Below are 22,537 nucleotides of genomic sequence, written 5' to 3' on the forward strand. Positions count from 1 at the left end.
GTTGTCAACCTCGGCCAGAGATCCTTTCTCGACTCCCTGCGAGAAAGCAATCCCAGAGCCATACTATCCAGTTATCACCACAATCCATTCCTCATCACAAGTATTCAGTTCTAGTTGTATCGATCGGGATACAACTCCAAGTGTCCGTTACCGTAGGATAGGCTATCGATAGATGTTTTCTTCCCTCAGGGGTGCACCAACTTACCCACCACGCTCGATTAACTCCGGCCGGACACACTTTCCTTGGTCATGCCCGGCCTCGGCCAAACAATACGCCGCAACCCGACCTAGGCTTAATAGAGAGGCCAGCACGCCGGACTAAACCTATGCCCCCAGGGGTCATGGGCCATCTCCCCGGGAACTCCTGCACGTTGCGAGGGCGGCCGGTGAGCAGACCTAGCTACCTCCTTCAACAAGGCAGGTGCTTACGCAGTCCAACCCGGCGCGCGCCGCTCAGTTGCTGACGTCTATTAAGCTTCAGTTGATGCATACGACGCAGAATGCCCATACTATGCCCACGTGATGGTTAGTGCTATCGCCAGAGGCCCCTCGGATCAAATATCCAAATCGTAGTGGATTAGGAACGTGCGGTAACAAGCAGAGACTCACGAAAGATGTGACCCATTGCCCCGTCTCAAGGAGTTGCGGCAAGGGCTAGGAATGCCTGGCCACGCCTCATAATTATCTCGCGGGCACCCTCCAGGTCAACCCGTCTCCACATCACTCGCAACTAAGCTCGCGCGGGTACCCCTCAGGGCCGACCCGTCTTTAGTAACATGGTTTAGTGTAAAGCCATAGTAACCATAGTAACTGTGTGTCCAAACATCAAGGGGAAAACCCGAGGAATCACCCCGGTGAATTCCACTCGATGTAATCATCAAGGTGAACGTAAGAGGAACCACCCCCGAGGTTCACACTTGAGGGGTTGCACGACAGAGTCGTGTCGGAAGTGATTAAGGTGGAAATCACCCTCGATGGCCACGACCGAATAGCTACACTACAGCGTTAACATCAGAAGTGCTGAAGAGGTCTCACCCTCGGCACTCGATAGTAACCCAGTAGTGTCGAGCAACTAAGGGGAAAGTGATGTGCGGTGTCGGGGCCTGGTCTTCGATCCCGTTGATCGGGTCTTCGATGATGAAGCAGGGGCAACAAGGACAAGGTGGGGGTCACTGATGGATCACTAACCAACCTATACTAAGAAGTTTAGGATAAGGAGGTAGGTAACAATGAGCAGGTTACAAAAGCAGGCTATGCATCAGAATAGGAGCAAACAATAACAGTAGCAAAATCTAATGCAAGCATGAGAGAATGGAATGGGCGATATCAGGATGATCAAAGGGGGGCTTGCCTGGTTCCTCTGGCAAGGAGGGGTCGTCGTCGACGTAGTCGATCACAGGGGCGGCATCGGTCTCGGGGTCTACCGAAGAGAAGAGGGGGAAGAAACAGTAAATATAAAAACAAACATAGCATCACAAAGCAAGACATGACGATAAGCAGAACTAGGGTCGACCTAACGTAGTACTATACGTTGTAGACGGAGGGGATAAACATCCGAGGATGAATTCCCGGCGTTAGGCGGATTCCGGAGAGAGGAAAAGAGGGGGAAAGTTCCATGTTCAACATTCTAGGGGCATGTGACAGATGAACGAACCGCGTATTTGGATTCATTGGATTTTTCTGAGCAACTTTCATATAGAAAACATTTTCATCCGAGCTACGGTTTATTTTCTATGAATTTCTAAAGATTTTAGCATTTCCAGAAATTATTTAAATTAACAGAAACGGAATTATGATGTCAGCATTGCATGGGGATTACGTCAGCAGTCAACAGACTCGCTGACCAGGGTCAAACCTGACCTGTGGGTCCAGTGGGACCCACATGTCAGCCTCTGTTAGTCTAACAGTAATTTATTCTAAACTAACAGGCTAGTTAGAGGGGTGGGCCCCGGTTGTCAGTGACTAACTAATTACTAATTAATTAATAGATTTTAGTTAGTAGATTTATTTATTTTTAAAATGTTTTAAACAAATGGGGCCCACACGTCAGTCTCACTGGGCAGCCCGGTCAGATGTTGACTGGGTCAACCCAGTCAACTGGGCCATCAGGGCCCACTGGTCAGCGACCCAGGGGCGGGGCCCACTGAGCCACGTAGGCGTCGGCGCCGGAGAGAGCTCCGGCGAGCCTCTCCCGCAGCGGCCCTTCACCGGAGGCGGCCAGAAAATGAGCATAGGGCTCCGTTTGACATCCAGCCAGGTGCGTTCGAACGCCCGCGGCAGCGCGCGTCGGGCGGCGGTCGTTGCGCGAGCAGGGGAGGACGGAACCGACGGCGGTGGCGAGCACGGGCGGAGGCGGCGTTCGGGACCTCGTCGGGATCGCGCTACGGGGCACGGGGAGGGTCGCGCGTGGGCGTGTTGGAAAGCGCGTGCGAAGGAGAGGCGATCTGCGGCGGAGGTGTGGCCGGAGGAGCACCATAGCGACGACGGCGAGCTCATCGGCAGACGGCGGTGCTCGGGAGCGATGACGATTGGCGATGCGGGCGCGCTAGCGAGCAAATAAAAGGCCAGGCGGCCTCTACATGACGCGACGAGCGCGAAGGTGGCACGCACGGGACCCAAAGGTCACCATGGCTACGCCGGCAACAAGCGCGAGCGGCAGAGTGTTCGGTCGTCGGTGGCATCGGCGGCTACGAAACATGGGCGAGCTAACGGAGAGGGGAGGAGAAGCGGGAGCTCATAGCGGAGCCGTAGGGACTGGCAGTGAGCTCGGGGAGGGCGCGAGGTAGCCGGAATCGGCGACGAACGTCGCGATCTGAAGGTTGAAGACGAGCTCGTTCCGATCGGAGTAGAGGCGCTCGGCTCGATCCCGATGGCGTAGGCGACGTAGACGATGACGAGGAAGACGGTGAGCTCCAGATCGAGGCGCGGGAGGCACGTTGCCATGGAATCGAGCGGCGACGGCGGCGAGCATTTCAGGTAAGGTGGGGAACGAGAGAGGGAGAGGCGCGCGGGGGCGAATGGATGAGGATGACGAGAGGGGAGGCCACGGTGGAGATCTTATCCACCCCGACGGCCTGTAGCGACGCGGGGCGGCTAGCGGGTGTGGTGGCGACGGTGAACAGCTTCGGGCGCGGGCGCGCGAGGTGACGCGGGAAGGAGGGAGGCGTCGACGGCTCTTTTGGGCTGGGTACACACTATGCACTAAGGCCCAGCTAACAGTGGCCCTTTTCTTTCTTTTTTTGAAACTTCTTTGTTTTCTTTTAATTTGAAAAGGCAAAACAATTTTATAAAATACAAAGCTTGAACCTAAATTATTATTATAATTTAGACTACTGCCACAATTAATTTGGTAGTTAAATAAATTAGCTTAGCATTTTTATAAAACAAAAAGGCATTTAAACAATGTTTTAACCATTGTTTTAATTACTTTAGGGCATTTAAACACTTCGCAAAAATGTTGGTTCACCACCAATATTGTCAAAAGGATATTTGCCACATGATGAACATTTTAGTTTTCATGTTTGAGCAATTTAGAATTTTGACTTTAATTTGAAACTGAGATTTGAACTGGAATAGAATCAAAGTGAGATTAGCAACAGTAACAATGATGACAAGGCGTCATTTAAAGGGGATTACTGTGGCATGATTCTCGGGGTGTTACAAATCTCCTCCACTACAAGAAATCTCGTCCCGAGATTTAAGTGGGGAAGTAAAGAGTAACTTCGGGAGAACTGGCCCTTATATGGTTAATTATCTAGTGAACAATTCAGGGAATGAGGCAGAAGTATCTCTCGAGTTGAAACTTAATAAAACATCGAGAGCAAAGAATTGAAGGTACCATGAGAAGTTTTAATGGGCAGGCAATCATTCGGTGCCTAATCAAAAGGTGAAAGGGGTTCAGAGCAACAACAACAAAAATTATTGCCTCTGATACTGGAATAGATCACTAGGAGGTGGCTCATGAATTACATACGAAGGCAAGTGAAAAAGGATACTTCGGAATCAAGGATGTACAGGAGTCAGGTTTCGATCCTGTGGAACTGTGGGTTATGGGCCCACCATGTGGTTCAAAAGTAGGAAGGACGCCGACATATTGCACGGTCATGGTAGCAAGGCATGGCAGAGGATAGCCTGTCAGTTATGTTGGCAACAATGTTGGTACCAAGGGCGAGGGACGAAGAGAACCATTTTCCTGCTCGTTGAATGAGGCGGACCAATAGGCAAAGTTCTCGTCCATCGGGGGTTACCAGGATGTCGTCAGCAATAGTAACAGGGTCACACTGACAGAGTTCTAAACCGAGGTGTTTCCATAAGCAGGGAATTATTTCTGCTTATAACATATATAGATCACAAGAAAGGTTAAGCAAACCAATGGAAAAGAAAATGTGTTTATACAAAAGTATTGGAGTATATGCTTCACAAGAACAAACAAAGCATGATATACATGACAGGACATCAAGTACTTATCCATTTAATTAATGGGGTAAGGAGAATCATGATGTTTACCCATACAACGGTGTTTGGATAATTGATCAAGAAACATTTAGCATTGCGCCTCCAATGTTCTTAAAGATGTTCGGAGTAACACAACCATACTTTTGGATAGCATTGACATGGTCATCAGGTAAAGGCCGGACCTTGGGAACACAAAGGATCGATCGGGAATTACTTGAACACCTCAAGCAATTTTATCAGGGAAGATGAGGAGGTGGCCGATGGTTTCAGCAAAAATCCATCGACTTGTCAAAAAGGATGTATTTCCAAAATTTATATGAACAAATTCGAGTTGGGGAAGGCAAGAATGTTGTCGATGATAACACAAATCATCGAGGGGCAAGGATGGTATTTCTCATCATGAATTCAATCGATATCCTGGAAGAGCTCAGAATGTTGATGATGATCACGGCACATTTGTCGAGAGATTTCATGAAGATGTAATCAATCGTCGACGACATCAAGTCAATGGAATGATAAAGCGAAAGGTTATTGGAACCACGGATACGACACAAGCTCAAAATCAAGCTTGTTGTTCAAGGTGAATTGATAAAATGAGGAAGACCGACGTAAGCTTCGCTCATCGTCGAAAAGTTGTGCTCCGGGAATAAGGACCAGGTAGCACAGTTAAATTAGCACGATAATGATATAGCCGATCAGGCTAGGAATGATGTGACGGAGTATCACTCCAATTAAGAATTTACAAGAGGTAGTGCAATGACACAATATCCTCGAGATAACATGTGGCAATACTTGAAGGTAGATCAATTGGAGGTTGGACAGGTGAAATGACTTGCAGACAAGTATTTTAACTTGTCCGGGAAATGGAATTAAGGAGAAACTATGGTCGGAACCACGATTATGAATGATCAAACTACCGATACAAGATGAACTTATAACAAGGGGTAATTATTTTTATGAGCAGCTTCCATGATAAGTTCTACATCGGTTCCATGGGCATGAACACAAAGGTTCAAGGTCGACTCCCACTTCTTCAATGCATAACCTTTCATTCACTTCTCGTTTTCGAAGAATTTGTAGTGCGAAAGATTTATCTGGTGAAGCACCAGAAGAGTGTGACTCACATCTCTTTCGAGTTCACACGGATTAGGGAAGGCATAGGTTCAACCCGTAGGAGTATCTTAGGAACATATACCACTAATTTCAGGATTAAAATATACCAGCTCGAAAGCAGAGCATGGTTGACAAAATCAGATGATAGAGTTTGCCAAAGGCATTATATGTCAGGGCAAAACTCACAAGTTTAATGAATATGAAGGACATTGTCGGATAATAATCCAACCAAGGATATGGCGGTCCATAAAAGATCTGATTTGAGTATCGATACTCACCCAGAAGAAGAAAGAATGCAAAGGCATTGGGTTAGATATAACTAGATAACTTCAAAGCTTGAATACAAAGGAAATTACGATTTTCAAATTAGAAGATCTGAAGCAGAGGCTCTGATCAAAAGATAATTGAGTTGAATCGATACAGATCGACAGTCAATCAAGGTTTGATTTGACAAGAACAAGCTCATGTTTGGAGTGACGTCTGAGCCGGAAGGATGAATGCTAGGATCTGATTGAGGATTACGAGCATTCGCGACATATTGGATCAAGGGACTCGAAACGATAGTGACAGAGGATGTCAACGAAGATTACTAGAAATATGGAATTAACCATAATGCAAGCAAACAAAAATTTCAACAACAATAGGCTGCTGAGGATTTTCGGAAGATCGAATGGTATTTCGAAGACTTTGGTGAAATACCTAAGAAATTGGGGATGAACGTATCCCCGATAATTGTGAGGAATTATTCGTACACGTATTCAGGCGGAAAAGGAGCTGCAACGTAGCAGGCACAATGGATTCTCGAAACAACGGAGAGTGTTAGGAGTAACTTGTAACAACAAGAGCAACTGGGGATGAAGGTACAATCGGCAAGGATGTTATCCATGGGGACTTATCGGTGGTAAGGAACTGCAAAGCAGTGGGCACAGGGTCCCGGAAAACATCGAGGAGTATCCGCAGAATCTTCTGGTGAAGCAAGCGATCATTAGTAATGTCAGGGATCTCCGGGAGGAAGTGGGTACGAGAACCTAATGTCAGAGTTAGTAAAATGTTTAACCCGAATAGACGAGAGATCAGAGTCAAGAGTATAGAGGAGGAATAAAAGATCCTAATACCACCCGATGGCGACGTGGGCCCGTAAGCCCCACAGCAAAGTTAGTAAAACAGTTTTGGACAACTAGACTCAACTTCGGCCAAGGAGTTGGAAAGGGGGCTACCTACAGGCAGTCGGCTCTGATACCAACTTGTGACGCCCTCGATTCAATCGTACACTAATCATACACGCAAATGTGTACGATCAAGATCAAGGACTCACGGGAAGATATCACAACACAACTCTAGACACAAATTAAAATAATACAAGCTTTATATTACAAGCCAGGGGCCTCGAGGGCTCGAATACATAAGCTCGAATACACAAGAGTCAGCGGAAGTAACAATATCTGAGTACAGACATAAGTTAGACAAGTTTGCCTTAAGAAGGCTAGCACAAAAGCATCTATGATCGAAAAGGCAAGGCCTCCTGCCTGGGAGCCTCCTAACTACTCCTGGTCGTCGGCGGTCTTCACGTAGTAGTAGGCATCGACGGTGGCATCTGGCTCCTGGGCTCCGACATCTGGTTGCTTCAACCGGAAAGGAGAAGAAAGGGGGAAAAGGGGGAGCAAAGCAACCGTGAGTACTCATCCAAAGTACTCGCAAGCAAGGATCTACACTACATATGCAACATTATCAAAGGAAGGTTGTATATGTGGACGGCTGCAGAAATGCCAGAATAGAGAGAAGGCCTAGTCCTAGACTAGCATCTTCTGGAAACCACCATCTTGCAGCAATAGGAGGGAGTAGAGTAGCATAAAGTAAAGTAGTAGTAGTGTTGTCAACCTCGGCCAGAGATCCTTTCTCGACTCCCTGTGAGAAAGCAATCCCAGAGCCATACTATCCAGTTATCATCACAATCCATTCCTCATCACAAGTATTCAGTTCTAGTTGTATCGATCGGGATACAACTCCAAGTGTCCGTTACCATAGGACAGGCTATCGATAGATGTTTTCTTCCCTGCAGGGGTGCACCAACTTACCCACCACGCTCGATTAACTCCGGCCGGACACACATTCCTGGGTCATGCCCGGCCTCGGCCAAACAATATGCTGCAACCCGACCTAGGCTTAATAGAGAGGCCAGCACGCCGGACTAAACATATGCCCCCAGGGGTCATGGGCCATCTCCCCGGGAACTCCTGCACGTTGTGAGGGTGGCCGGTGAGCAGACCTAGCTACCTCCTTCAACAAGGCAGGTGCTTACGCAGTCCAACCCGGCGCGCGCCGCTCAGTCGCTGACGTCTATTAAGCTTCAGCTGATGCATACGACGCAGAACGCCCATACTATGTCCATGTGATGGTTAGTGCTATCAGGCCAGAGGCCCCTTGGATCAAATATCCAAATCGTAGTGGATTAGGAACGCGCGGTAACAAGCAGAGACTCACGAAAGATGTGACCCCGTTGCCCCGTCTCGAGGACTTGCGGCAAGGACTAAGAATGCCTGGCCACGCCTCATAATTATCTCGCGGGCACCCTCCAGGTCAACCCGTCTCCACATCACTCGCAATTAAGCTCGCGCGGGTACCCCTCAGGGCCGACCCGTCTTTAGTAACATGGTTCAGTGTAAAGTCATAGTAACCATAGTAACTGTGTGTCCAAACATCAAGGGGAAAACCCGAGGAATCACCCCGGTGAATTCCACTCGATGTAATCATCAAGGTGAACGTAAGAGGAACCACCCCCGAGGTTCACACTTGAGGGGTTGCACGACAGAGTCGTATCGGAAGTGGTTAAGGAGGAAATCACCCTCGATGACCACGACCGAATAGCTACACTACAGCGTTAACATCAGAAGTGCTGAAGAGGTCTCACCCTCGGCATTCGATAGTAACCCACTAGTGTCGAGCAACTAAGGGGAAAGTGATGTGCGGTGTCGGGGCCTGGTCTTCGATCCCGTTGATCGGGTCTTCGATGATGAAGCAGGGGCAACAAGGACAAGGTGGGGGTCACTGATGGGTCACTAACCAACCTATACTAACCAGTTTAGGATAAGCAGGTAGGTAACAATGAGCAGGTTACAAAAGCAGGCTATGCATCAGAATAGGAGCAAACAATAACAGTAGCAAAATCTAATGCAAGCATGAGAGAATGGAATGGGCGATATCGGGATGATCAAAGGGGGGGCTTGCCTGGTTCCTCTGGCAAGGAGGGGTCGTCGTCGACATAGTCGATCACAGGGGCGGCATCGGTCTCGGGGTCTACCGAAGAGAAGAGGGGGAAGAAACAGTAAATATAAAGCAAACATAGCATCACAAAGCAAGACATGACGATAAGCTGAACTAGGGTCGACCTAACGTAGTACTATACATTGCAGACGGAGGGGATAAACATCTGAGGATGAATTCCCGGCGTTAGGCGGATTCCGGAGAGAGGAAAAGAGGGGGAAAGTTCCATGTTCAACATGCTAGGGGCATGTGACAGATGAACGGACCGCGTATTCGGATTCATTGGATTTTTCTGAGCAACTTTCATATAGAAAACATTTTCATCCGAGCTACGGTTTATTTTCTATGAATTTCTAAAGATTTTAGCATTTCCAGAAATTATTTAAATTAACAGAAACGGTATTATGACGTCAGCATTGCATGGGGATGACATCAGCCGTCAACAGACTCGCTGACCAGGGTCAAACCTAACCTGTGGGTCCAGTGGGACCCACATGTCAGCCTCTGTTAGTCTAACAGTAATTTATTCCAAACTAACAGGCTAATTAGAGGGGTGGGCCCTAGTTGTCAGTGACTAACTAATTACTAATTAATTAATAGATTTTAGTTAGTAGATTTATTTATTTTTAAAACGTTTTAAACAAGTGGGGCCCACACGTCAGTCTCACTGAGCAGCCCCGTCAACTGGGCCATCAGGGCCCACTGGTCAGCGACCCAGGGGCGGGGCCCACTGAGCCACATCGGCGTCGGCGCTGGAGAGAGCTCCGGCGAGCCTCTCCCGCGGCGGCCCTTGGCCTGAGAAGGCCGGAAAACGAGCACAGGGCTCCGTTTGACATCCAGCCAGGTGCGTTCGAATGCCCGCGGCAGCGCGCGTCGGGCGGCGGTCGTTGCGCAAGCAGGGGAGGACGGAACAGATGGCGGTGGCGAGCACGGGCGGAGGCGGCATTCGGGACCTTGTCGGGATCGCGCTACGGGGCACGGGGAGGGTCGCGCGTGGGCGCGGTGGAAAGCGCGTGCGAAGGAGAGGCGATCTGCGGCGGAGGTGTGGCCGGAGGAGCACCATAGCGACGACGGCGAGCTCATCGGCAGATGGCGGCGCTCGGGAGCGATGACGATTGGCGATGCGGGTGCGCTAGCGAGCAAATAAAAGGCCAGGCGGCCTCTACGTGACGCGACGAGCGCGAAGGTGGCACGCACGGGACCCAAAGGTCACCGTGGCTACGCCGGCGACAAGCGCGAGCGGCGGAGTGTTCGATCGTCGGTGGCATCGGCGGCTACGAAATGTGGGCGAGCTAATGGAGAGGGGGAGGAGAAGCGGGAGCTCACAGCGGAGCCATAGGGAGTGGCAGTGAGCTCGGGGAGGGCGCGAGGTAGCCGGAATCGGCGACGAACGCCGGCGATCCGAAGGTTGAAGACGAGCTCGTTCCGATCGGAGTAGAGGCGCTCGGCTCGATCCCGATGGCGTAGGCGACGTAGACGATGACGAGGAAGACAGTGAGCTCCAGATCGAGGCGCGGGAGGCACGGTGGCCATGGAATCGAGCGGCGACGGCGGCGAGCGTCTCGGGTAAGGTGGGGAACAAGAGAGGGAGAGGCGCGCGGGGGCGAATGGATGAGGATGACGAGAGGGGAGGCCACGGTGGAGATCTTATCCACCCCAACGGCCTGTAGCGACGCGGGGCGGCTAGCGGGTGCGGTGGCGACGGTGAACAGCTTCGGGCGCGGGCGCGCGAGGTGACGCGGGGAGGAGGGAGGCGTCGACGGCTCTGTTGGGTTGGGTACACACTATGCACTAAGGCCCAGCTAACAGTGGCCCTTTTCTTTCTTTTTTTGAAACTTCTTTGTTTTCTTTTAATTTGAAAAGGCAAAACAGTTTTATAAAATACAAAGCTTGAACCTAAATTATTATTATAATTTAGACTACAGCCACAATTAATTTGGTAGTTAAATAAATTAGCTTAGCATTTTTATAAAACAAAAAGGCATCTAAACAACGTTTTAACCATTGTTTTAATTACTTTAGGGCATTTAAACACTTTGCAAAAATGTTGGTTCATCACCAATATTGTCAAAAGGATATTTGCCACATGATGAACATTTTAGTTTTCATGTTTGAGCAATTTAGAATTTTGACTTTAATTTGAAACTGAGATTTGGACTGGAATAGAATCAAAGTGAGATTAGCAACAGTAACAATGATGACAAGGCGTCATTTAAAGGGGATTACTGTGGCATGATTCTCGGGGTGTTACATACCACATCACAATCAACATAATTAGCATATGTAGCAATACTAAAATGCACACGAACAATACGTGTTACCTTAACCTTGCCGATGTTGTTGAACCATTTGATGTAGTAAGGATGCGGATGGGGTCTTGTGGTGAGAGACAACTTCTCCACCATCTCCATGCTAGCCAAGTTGTTGCAACTCCCTCCTTCACAACTCCCTTTGTATGGAACAAATTATGCCTCTGATTTTGCTCAGCTTGTGTTACCTACACACTCAAAACATGTTGAGCAACTAAACTCTCATACCTGTCAGCATCTTCAGCAGCCATGTATTGCGTCTCTTGTTCAGAATCATCTCCACCGTGTTCTTCACTTGTAATAAGAGCCAAAGTCTCCTCATCATAGTCAGTAGTGGACTCATACCCACCATCCTCAGTAGCAATCATCACACGCTTAGATGGGCATTCTCCCGCATAATGACCTCCACCCTTGCAACGATGACAAATAATATCATGCGTTTGCCCTGTTGATGCCATGGATGAAGAAGAGCTCTGTGCAGGCCCAAAAGGTGTGCTCTTGGCAGATAGTGGTGGTTGTGCCTGCTTTCTTGTATCATGGTTGGAGTTGGCAGTTGGTGGAGGTGCCGGTGCAGCAGAACATGTGGAAGTAGAGGATGCACGCTGTGTCCATGATGAAGGTCGACCTGCAGAAAAATTAGTCTGCGCCAATGCCTGTCGATCCTGCACTTCACATTCAGCTTTGCAAGCAAGATGGAATAAACGAGTGATATTGTTATACTCCTTATACTCTAAAATGGTCTGAATCTCTCTATTTAATCCACCGATAAAATGTGCAAGCATAGCTTCATTATCCTCAACAATACCACATCTAATCATGCCAGTTTGCAATTCCTGATAATATTCCTCTACAAAAAAATTCCTTGTCTCAAACGCTACAGTTTTTGAAGTAATTCACGTTGATAATATGGTGGAACCCAACGAGTATGCATAGCAGTTTTCAAAGCAGCCCAAGTAGTAGGGATATTATCATGGTATAATCTACAATGTTCAGACCACCAAACAGAAGCAAAACTAGTGAATTCGCAAATAACAGCAGCAACACGTCTATCCTCAGGATATTGTAAGCATGTGAAACGTTGTTCGGTTTCTAACTCCCAAGTAATATATACATCAGGAATGTATCTACCCTCAAATGGTGGAATATTCAATTTTAGTTTAGGAATATGGTCATAATCTCGTCCCTGAGGTGGTGCTGCAGCCCTACCATTGCGACTATATGCATGAGGTCGACCTGGTGCTGGTGGTGCTGGTGGTTGCACGTAGTTCTAATTTTGATCAACCTCATCCTCGTAATAGTCCTCCACCTCTGTAGTAGTTCTGGTTTGCTTGTTGAGAATCGGTCGATGTGTGGAGTAATAGTAGTAGATGAAGAATCATTTCGGTCTACTTGTCACGGACATGATGCCTTCATGATCATTGCCTTAGATATTGTCATAACTTGGCGCTTTTCTATCAATTGCTCAACAGTAATTTATTTACCCACCATATGCTTTATTCAAGAGAGAAGCCTCTAGTTAAACCTATGGCCCCTGGGTCTATTTTCCATCATATATTTTCATATCTATAAAACCAAAAACCTAAAAATACCTTGCTGCAATTTATTTATATTTACTTTATTTTTCCTTTTACTTATCTTCTATATCTATCTCTATTAGATCTTTGTCGGTGCAACAAACCCTAGGTCTGTTGCCCAGACTATGCACACGCACGGGGACAAGATTGAAGCACCAACCCAAGTCAGAATACAAGGGACCAAAGAATTCAAAGGACCAATGTGTAGATCAGAGGGACCAAGATCAAACAAGAGAAGCAAGATACCATCCAGAGAAGGGCCTCCTTTGCCGGGCAGGCGAGCTCGGCAAGGGGTGAGGCCACCCCCAGAAGAAGACGTCCCGGCAGGGCCTGCCGGGACACACGGAGGCAAAACCACCTCACCAACTACCCCACCACGACCCACGTCGTCAATCAGTGCGGTGTCAAGCCGCGAAGTGATTAAGTGGTAGCCATTCGCCACATGGCAACCTCTCCCTATAGGAAATACCTACAGATGACACCCGTCCTGCGACGTGTCAAGCGAGCGGGCGTGGAGCTGGCAAGATAGCCCGGCAAGCCTTGCCAGGTAACCAACGATGTGACGTTGAGCGGTGCATTTAATGCGCCCTGTCAGCCCGCAGAGTTAGGTATGATAGCACTGTTTGCTATCTTATCAGTGCATAATGACTACTTTTCCATTGTGGTAACCCCTTCGTCTATAAAAGGAGGCCCATGCCAACGAGAGAAAGTGTTAGAAGGTTGGATAACTCACACCCCCATACGCGTGTAGCCACTATCGTCCTGAGGCAACCCTTGCCGGGCAAGTGTACTACGCTCCACTACCACCTTTCCACCATCAACCCACCAAAGCAGGAGTAGGGTTTTACGCCTCGCGGCGGCCCGAACCTAGGTAAAAATGCATGTATGATCTCTGTCGTGCTGCCACACGTTCGTCTGCTCTTTGTGCAACACGACGCCCCCTGCCGAACCAGCAAGGGGCCTTCTGGTCCCATATGTGGTCGCGGTTTCCCGCGACATCTTTGGTGCGCCAGGTAGGGGGATCGCTTGTGCGAACCTGAAGACGTGAGCAGCGCGTCACCTTCATTGTCATCTACATCTTCGACAACGCCATCGACCATGGCGCCCAAGAAGAAACCCGGTTCTACGGCTCATCCATCCACCTCGAAGGCTCCACCGCTCGCGGCCTCCAATGCTACGGGGGGTGCGGGGACACGCGAGGTTGCGGACGCTGCTAGGGATGTGGTCAGGGCGGGCGGCACCCTCACCACTTCCCCCGCGGCCGACGCAGGAGCAGGAGACATCGGAGGAGAGCAGCATCAGCAACACCTCGACGGCCACGTTCCACAAGATCTGGGGGAAGGAGTTACTCCATCTGCGCCCCTTTCGCCCACCGACGGGCACAGCCGCAGCAATGGTGCTCGGACCGGGGCGAACCGCCGCCCTCCGACCGCACCCACCACGGGTGCGGTCGCAGCGCGTGCACCTCCCCCGGGACGGGTCGACCAAGCCGCTGCGCCGGACGGAGCCACTGGTCGTCGAGCACCTTCGCCGCACCACCCTGCCATCTAGGTGGTCGCCCCGCAGCAGTGGGGGCGCAATGTTGCCGCCGCTATCGCCGTCAGGAGCCGAGCGACGGCACGATCGACTTCCTCATCATCCGTGCCAAGCACAGCTTCGGAGGCCATGGCGTGGGCTCAGCTGCTACTTAGGTTTCCACCAGCGGCCGAGCAGATGGACGAATGGCGTGCCACCATCCAAAGTCTGCTCAGTTTTGCCGAGGCTGGGGGCTCGTGGCGAGCTCGACCGCCACGGCCTCCCCAAGCGACAGCAACGACTCGTGCTGCTGACCGTACGGAAGGAGCCATCCCCACGGTGTAGTCCCCGCCACGGCAGCCAGCGCGAGCGCAACGGTATCAAGACCCTGACGACGCCTCGATGGCCTCTTCTGACCCTCGAGCGCGTCCAGGCCAATGACGAACCTCGAAGGATAGGTAGAGGGGAGACACGCGTCGTCGTCGAGCAACCCCGCGACGACCTCCGCCGGACCGACGGGTGCGACGACCCTGACATTGACAAGCCCGTGCCTGGTATTGGCGGGTGCCTACCTTTTGAGGTTGGCTGCCATGCCTTCACTCGAGAACTGCGGCAAGTCCGTTGGCCATCCGTTCGCACGTTCAAGCGAAAGATACCTGAGAAGTACGATGGGAGGCTGAACCCGGCAGAGTTCCTGAGCATCTACACCATCGCCATTCAGGCTGCCGGGGGAAGAGATGAGAAGGTGTTCGCCAACTACTTCCCTTTGGCCCTCACGTCCAATGTGAGGTCTTGGCTGATGCACCTGCCGGAGAACTCCATGTCGTCGTGGGCAGACATGTGCCATGAGTTCATCGGCGCCTTCACCGGTGGCCACCAGGAACCGAGCCGACCCAGCGACCTGCAGCTTCTCCAATCGAAGGAAGGAGAAACCCTCCGTACGTATTTACAGAGATTTAGCAAAGTTCATAGAAATATCCCAAATATCCAGCTGGTAGCCGTGTGTAACACCCACGATGCGACTATATCTCCCACGTGTCGAGGCACGACTTGGAGGCATAACCGCATGATGGTTTTGTCGCAAGAAGGGTCATCTTCACACAATCCCATGTAATGAACAAGAATGGGATAAAGAGTTGGCTTACAATCGCCACTTCACACAATACATTAATTAATCATACATCATTCAGAGTACACACATAGTTCGACTACGAACAAATACAAATGAAAAGAAGATAACCCCAAATGCTAGATCCCCGATCGTCCCAACTGGGCTCCACTACTGATCATCAGGAAACGAAACGTAGTAACGGCCAAGTTCCTCGTCGAACTGCCACTTGAGTTCGGTAGCATCACCTGCACCGGTATCATCGGCACCTGCAACTGTTTTGGTAGAATCTGTGAGTCACGAGGACTCAGCAATCTCAAAACCCGCGAGATCAAGACTATTTAAGCTTATAGGAAGGATGGGGTAATGAGGTGGAGCTGCAGCAAGCACTAAGCAAATATGGTGGCTAACATGCGCAAAGAAGAGCGAGAAGAGAAGCAACGCAACGGTCGTGAAGCTAGAAGTGATCAAGAAGTGATCCTGAAACTACTTACGTTCAAACATAACCCACCCCGTGTTCACTTCCTGGACTCCGCCGAAAAGAGACCATCACGGCTACACACGCGGTTGATGCATTTCAATTAAGTCAAGTGTCAAGTTCTCTACAACCGGATATTAACAAATTCCCATCTGCCACATAACCGCGGGCACGACTCTTGAAAGTTTATACCCTGCAGGGGTGTCCCAACTTAGCCCATCACAAGCTCTCACGGTCAATGAAGGATATTCGTTCTCCCGGAAAGACCCGATCAGTCTCGGAATCCCGGTTACAAGACGTTTCGACAATGGTAAAACAAGACCAGCAAAGCCACCCGACTGTGCCGACAAATCCTGATAGGAGCTGCACATATCTCGTTCTCAGGGCACAACGGATAGGTCAAGCTACGAGTAAAACCAGCCCTCAAGTTTCCCCGAGGTGACCGCGCAGATTGCCCGGTTTGGACCAACACTCAGAGGAGCACTGGCCCAGGGGGGTTTAAAATAAAGATGACCCTTGAGTCTGCAGAACCCAAGGGAAAGGTATAGGTGGTAGGTAGGCAAATGGTAAAACCAAGGTTGGGCCTTGCTGGAGGAGTTTTATTCAAAGCGAACTGTTAAGGGGGTCCCATAAATCCCCAACCGCGTAAGGAACGCAAAAATCAAGGAACATAACACCGGTATGACGGAAACTAGGGCGGCAAGAGTGGAACAAAACACCAGGCATAAGGCCGAGCCTTCCACCCTTTGCCAAATATATAGATGCATTAATTAAATAAAAGATATTGTGATATCCCAACATAATCATGTTCCAACATGGAGCAATCTTCAACTTCACCTGCAACTAACAACGCTATAAGAGGGGCTGAGCAAAAGCGGTAACATAGCCAAACAACGGTTTGCTAGGAAGGTGGGTTAGAGGCTTGACATGGCAATATGGGAGGCATGATAAACAAGTGGTAGGTAGCGCAACATAGCGATAGAACGAACAACTAGCAAGCAAAGATAGAAGTGATATCGAGGGTAATGATCATCTTGCCTGAGATCCCGCAAGGAAGAAGAACGAGTCCATGAAGAAGACAAACGGACGTAGTCGAACGAATCCTCACAATCGCAAGTAACCGGAACTATCAAGGAGAAGCAACACCAGAAAAAGCAAACAACATGGTAAACCAACAAGCATGATCATGGCAATATGCACAACCAAGTATGATGCATGTCCGGTTTAATAAGGCATGGCATGGCAAAGTGCAACAAACAATACTACAAATTAAATGGAGCTCAATATGCAACGAGTTGCATATTGACGAAACACCACATTCAAGTTATTTAGTTCGTTCTCGTTTATGTACCCAACAATATTAAGTGTTACTAGTAAGCGTGCACGTGCAACGCACGTCTCTGCAGTGGCATGTGGGGGCAATGACCCTACCGGTTGAGGGCGCAAGGCGTGTTGAACCAGTGGACGTCGGGGCGGCGGCCCCGAGAGCTTTGCAACTTCGACGGCATGGACCTCATGCCGTGTGGGTTCCAACTACTACATGCATGTGGAATGCTTGTCTCTTCATCGCCGCGGGAGAGTGCCTCATGATTTCTTTCGGACATGGAAGAGCGACTTGTTCGGTGGAGCGAGTTCCCTAGCTAGTGTGTGTTTGTGTGATTGGCATTTCTTGTGGCATTACGCTGTTCTAGAGTGGGCTTGGCCCTTTTGTTTTGGTTTTCCGTGATTAACTGGACAATCTTCTGCTATTAAGCGTCAAAGTTTTTGCTTCGTGTCAGAATTTATTTGCACTCATACTCATTTACTCAACAAAAATCCAGATATATCTAATGTGTTTCTTTACCAATAAAGAAGGCATGCTAAGCAAAAAGGATAATACCCATGCCTGCTTTGAAAATCCACCCAAGATAAAATCGAATTTAGAAGCAAGACCATAAAAACCTAGAAAGTACAATTTCCTATACTTACAAATTCATGACGTCCTTCTTCCAATTTCCAGTGAATCATGTTCATAACTTTAATCCAAATTCATTGCCAAGCCTTTGGAATAATATAAAGGAATCATCTACTGAACTGGTGGTTATACATCATACCAAATTCTAGAGGAATAATATAAAGGAATCATGTTCATAACTTTAATCCAAATACATTAATAACACCAGAGGAATAATCCTATAATCTGGCTTCAAATAACACCATCCGCTGAATTTAGTTACATTTTTACTAACCAAAACAGTATAAGTGAAGATAGAAGGGAAACCGTTATTTCTGAATTTAGACATATTTACATGCTATACTTTATCTGGATATAAAGAGAGGAAATATACAGCATGAGATGGAATAGTGGAGCGGAGCGCCCGCATCAGCGGTCAATCTATGGTAGGCAAGTGAATGATGCCGTGCCGTGATTGCTATTCACCGGTGATGAAGGGAAGCGGCGGATAAACAAAGGAGATGCCCCTGGCCGCCGTGTCTCTCCCCTGGGAGCCCTCCCGTTTGACGCTCGCTGTGTCAAATAGTCGAGGAATTGCACAGGGCGCTCCTCGTAATCTTGCGCGCCAACAGGGCTCCAAACAGTTGAGAATTCGCACAGGGTAACTTGTTAGTATATCAAAAAAGAAACTAATGATGCTACACTAACTCTACCCTGCTGTAGCAAACGTGCAAGCTTACACCAGTGCAAATGTTATTCACATATTACTCTGCGATTCACATGAAAAATATAGAGACAAGGCCCTAAACATGCATGATATAGACGTCCAGTAAGTAAAATAGCTAGAGTCACACACACACAAAAATCAGAGAAGAACCTTTAGGTAAAATCCTTATAGTTGATGGGAAAGGCCCCACAAAGCATTGAAAGTTGCAAATTTAGCAGAGCATATAGAACCATGCTTTATATTGTCTGAGAGAACACAACAGCCAGACATCTTTTAAGAAATATCAGTCAGATTATAAACAGAGTACATTGCTAGTTGCATAGCCTCCTTCAGTACCATTTTTATACATTATTTAGTAAGGCTCCCTAATTCAAATTATCCTAACAGAACAGCTCATCATTGTATGCATAATATGCACATAAATTAGAAAAAAAATCATTCCAATTAGTAAAATTTCAATAGGCCAGTCTTTGATTTTGTCTATCTTTACACTGCAGATCAACATCTCAATTTAGTCAAATTCTTCCTTTTGAAGTCATGGGACATGCTGAGTAGATCATTCCAATTAATTTCCTTTTCTGAGAATCTATTCATTAACATTAGATATGACAACTACTTCTGATTGCATTTTGCAAAATAAAAGGTAAAGGACTCAAAGCAGTTGTGATTAGATCTCAATCTCTGGAAGAGTTTATCTGATAACCTGCAGAAGACTACATAATCTGAAACGTAAATATATATCAGTGCAGCAGGAGACAGCTGAAACAAAGAATCTAATATGTGCATAGTTAGCCTAATAGTTGATAATTCATAGATTATTTGTATCAATTGGCGAAGGGAGAACTGAAACTGCTAGTTGAAAATAATGTATAAGTCTCTAGCACTAACATTGTTCGGAATTATCACCTAAATAATTACTAATTGTATAGATAGCATAACTAAAACTACTGGAGATTTATCTAATAAAAATTTATTTCAAAGTCTTAAGCCACACAGGAGATCGAATTTGAAAGCACATGTAGCTTATAGGTAGAGCGCAAAGCTGGTGTACTGCAGGGATTCAGGACGCTGTAGGAGATGCACACAGGACACCACCCCTGTTGGTTCCCCTCGCTCCTGTATTTGCATGATATGGTCATGAGCAGTGCTGGTAGATGGACACCAACAGTATCAATTTTTCTTGATCAAACGTTAGGGATTAATGTAATTTATAAAGAGGCTTCTGTGACTGCTTGAACGGTTTGTACAATAGGGCAAAGATTTCAGGATAATTGATCACTTGGCTACACTGTGACGACAGGAGTGACAGGCCACGAATTCCAACAGACAAGAGAGTTGGTGGTGTATACCGCAGAGCGTCCGCACCTTGGATGGATCGGCCTAGGCCTTCTTCAGAGCTCAGCGCTGAAGCTCCTGGTGATTGGAGTGATCCCCGTCGGTAGCTGGATATTGCTATTGCAACGAACAAGACCAGGTTCAGTTCAGGGAAAAGAACGGAAGAAAGAAAAGCAGGACTGGGATTCGATCCTTGCGCTGTTTTTCTTACCCCTCGAGGACGTCGGCAGGGACGATGTTGCCGATGTCGCCGAGCACCCACCTGCTTCCTCCCGCACCGGGGCCTTCAGCTTCGCTGCCGGCACTGCGGCAGCTGGACATCATCAAAGAGAAACATGATTAAAGATGAACGGTGACAATCCAGGCACGAACAGATGAACCGATGACCCAACGATTGCGGCGACCAAGAGGAAGTGCAGGCGGCTTGCCAAGGGAACAACGACGGTGGACCATGCGATGACCCACGGATATGATTGGGATCCCTTGCTGCAGGCCATGGAGGCAGAGGAGGATTGGGCAGCGGCACGTGAAGGGGATGTGGGGCGCCCGTCGTTGTTACCGCCCGGATCTGCGCCACCTCCGTCCGCATGCCCTCGGCGCCCGCTGGCTCCACCGAACTGACGAGTGCCACTGAGGAGGAGTAGGAGGACGACGTGGGCAGCGAGGCGAGCGCCCGCCGGCCACGTCGGAGAAATCCATCACTGCGGCCGAGCCGCTGTGTCCCGCACTGCCGCCGCTGCTCGACAGCGGAGAGGGACACCGGCAACGCCGATGCAGGCCGAGTCCGCTGCATCCCGCACCGTCGATGCTGCTCGAGGGAGGAGAGCAACCCCGGCGACGGCGAGGATGGGATAGGAGGGAGAGGGAGGCGGGGAACGATGAGTGCTGGTGGAATCGATCCGCTGGTTGCGGGCGGGGGACGCGGGGCTCTATTTGGCAGACCGTGGCGTCTGCTCGGCAGAACATTTGATCTCAGTTGTTAATCTGGATAGCAGACCATTGATATAACACGGGCAGTAGGATATGTTTAAGTTGATTTGATCGAAGGGTTCTGGATATCTCGTGTACAGTTTGTTGTGTGACTTTAAGAGAATTTTTGTTTGCTCTTTTAATAGTAGTATAGAAGTATAGATATAGATATAGATATAGAAGTAGTATAGATTAAACATGGCAAGAGGATGAAGCATAAATAAAGTAACTATTTACGCAAGTTTAAATGAGGCCGGAACAACAAACAACAATTTCGATAAATCCCCACATGTCATTTAGCAATTTAATGCAAGCAACAATTTTAAACATTTTAAATGTTGTTACCATGATGCAGATGACATATACAAGTTTATGCATTTTTATGAAAACGTTGACATGAGCATGTTATGAAGCATTTGGTCAACATGGCGGAACGAAAGGGTGCCACGGCAACATTCAAATGATCCGACAACTCATCAAGATGTCGGTGCAAAAGAAAGTGTGGATGAACAGAGCATGCAAAAGATGATGGGGTGATCCCGGTTACCGGGTTCCCACGGGTCGACGGCATGGCAAACTAGGAGGAACGTGCAGTGACAACTCAGACACGGTGCAACCACGGGCATCTCATACAACATGCATTCGTTCACTGGCGGTCGTCTCAGCGGTATACCTTCGAAGCGTGCGTTTCGTGGCGGTTCAAAAATGTCGAGGGAAGTAGTCGTTCACGGGTCGTAGTGGAAGTAGTCGTTCTCACGACGGTAGTGGAAGTAGTGGTATACGTTTCGTAGTCGTACACATTCCGTAGATGTTCGGGGTCACAGCGAGGAACTTGACGTCCACGGGGTCGACGGTAGAGGCAGGGCCGGCCCTGGGGCATGGGCGACGGGGCGACGGCCCAGGGCCCAGGCGAGGGGGGGCACATGATAGAGTATATACATATACTATAGCCCAGCAAAAAGCAAGTAAAAAATTACAAAAGAATTAAAGAAAAGAAAGGATAGGCTAGGCGGCCCAGATATAGCTAGATAGCAATCGCTGATGGATACGCGTAGGCGAAGCGGCGCCGTGACTCACGCTCGTTTCGACGTTTCCTTCGTAGGTTCGTCGCCCTCGCCCGCCCGTTGGCCTTCTCGCTCGATCGCGCCTTGCCCCTTGGCCCTTGCCGCGTCGCCCTCGCCTCGCTGGCTCGCCGTCGCCACCACACAGCAGTCCGGCAGGCAGGCGGCAGCCCGGCCAATCGGCCATCCGGCATCCGGCACCGCGGCAATTCGGCAATACCTATATAAGTACGCATCCGACTGGAAGTCAAGAAGTACGCATCCATGTTCCTGTCCATCCCCAAGCCTCAATTTGACAATCTCAGTAGTTTATTTATTCTTTATTTAGTATGTACGTATTGTAATCCAATCTATCAATTTTTTGTCATTCTATGTAACATGTCTAGGGTTCCAATCATCCGATCTATAAATCCTAATTTTTTGTATGCTCTTTTGATCTTTTCTTCATGATTTTAGGACATTAGCCTGCCATGTTACTTCGCATCAAGAAATGCCCGAAGAAACTTTTTTCGAAGCACTGAAGTATTATTGTTGTTGATGGAGTCAGTCTAATTTCGTTCTTAATTGAGGTAATCATGTCATGTTAATTTCATTTTGCGATCTTTTTAGTACCATTGTTTTTTATGGAGTTGGTTCGAATTTGGTTATTATTGTTCTCGATGAAGTCATTTGAATTATTATACTCATATTTTAAATTAA

At 48.5% G+C, this 22,537-nt stretch overlaps 1 protein-coding gene across 3 annotated transcripts; it reads right to left on the reverse strand.

Moving 5' to 3' along the window:
- Window positions 1-17,906: 17,906 nt before the first annotated feature.
- Window positions 17,907-20,777, reverse strand: LOC109765084 (uncharacterized). 3 transcript variants are annotated; one of them, XM_020323869.4, is made up of 4 exons: window positions 20,237-20,774; window positions 20,020-20,121; window positions 19,839-19,925; window positions 17,907-19,589 (listed from the first exon to the last, which is right to left on the reverse strand). In XM_020323869.4, exons 1-3 carry the CDS (start codon window positions 20,599-20,601, stop codon window positions 19,865-19,867), a joined length of 528 nt encoding a protein of 175 aa, XP_020179458.3. In that variant the 5' UTR covers window positions 20,602-20,774; the 3' UTR covers window positions 17,907-19,589; window positions 19,839-19,864. The 3 variants fall into 3 exon arrangements, with proteins under 3 accessions (XP_020179458.3, XP_020179457.3, XP_045083697.2); XM_020323868.4 differs by having other exon boundaries at window positions 19,823-19,925; XM_045227762.2 differs by having other exon boundaries at window positions 17,907-19,925; window positions 20,237-20,777.
- Window positions 20,778-22,537: the final 1,760 nt, after the last annotated feature.

Source organism: Aegilops tauschii, chromosome 4, assembly GCF_002575655.3.
Source record: "Aegilops tauschii subsp. strangulata cultivar AL8/78 chromosome 4, Aet v6.0, whole genome shotgun sequence".
NCBI lineage: Eukaryota > Viridiplantae > Streptophyta > Magnoliopsida > Poales > Poaceae > Aegilops > Aegilops tauschii.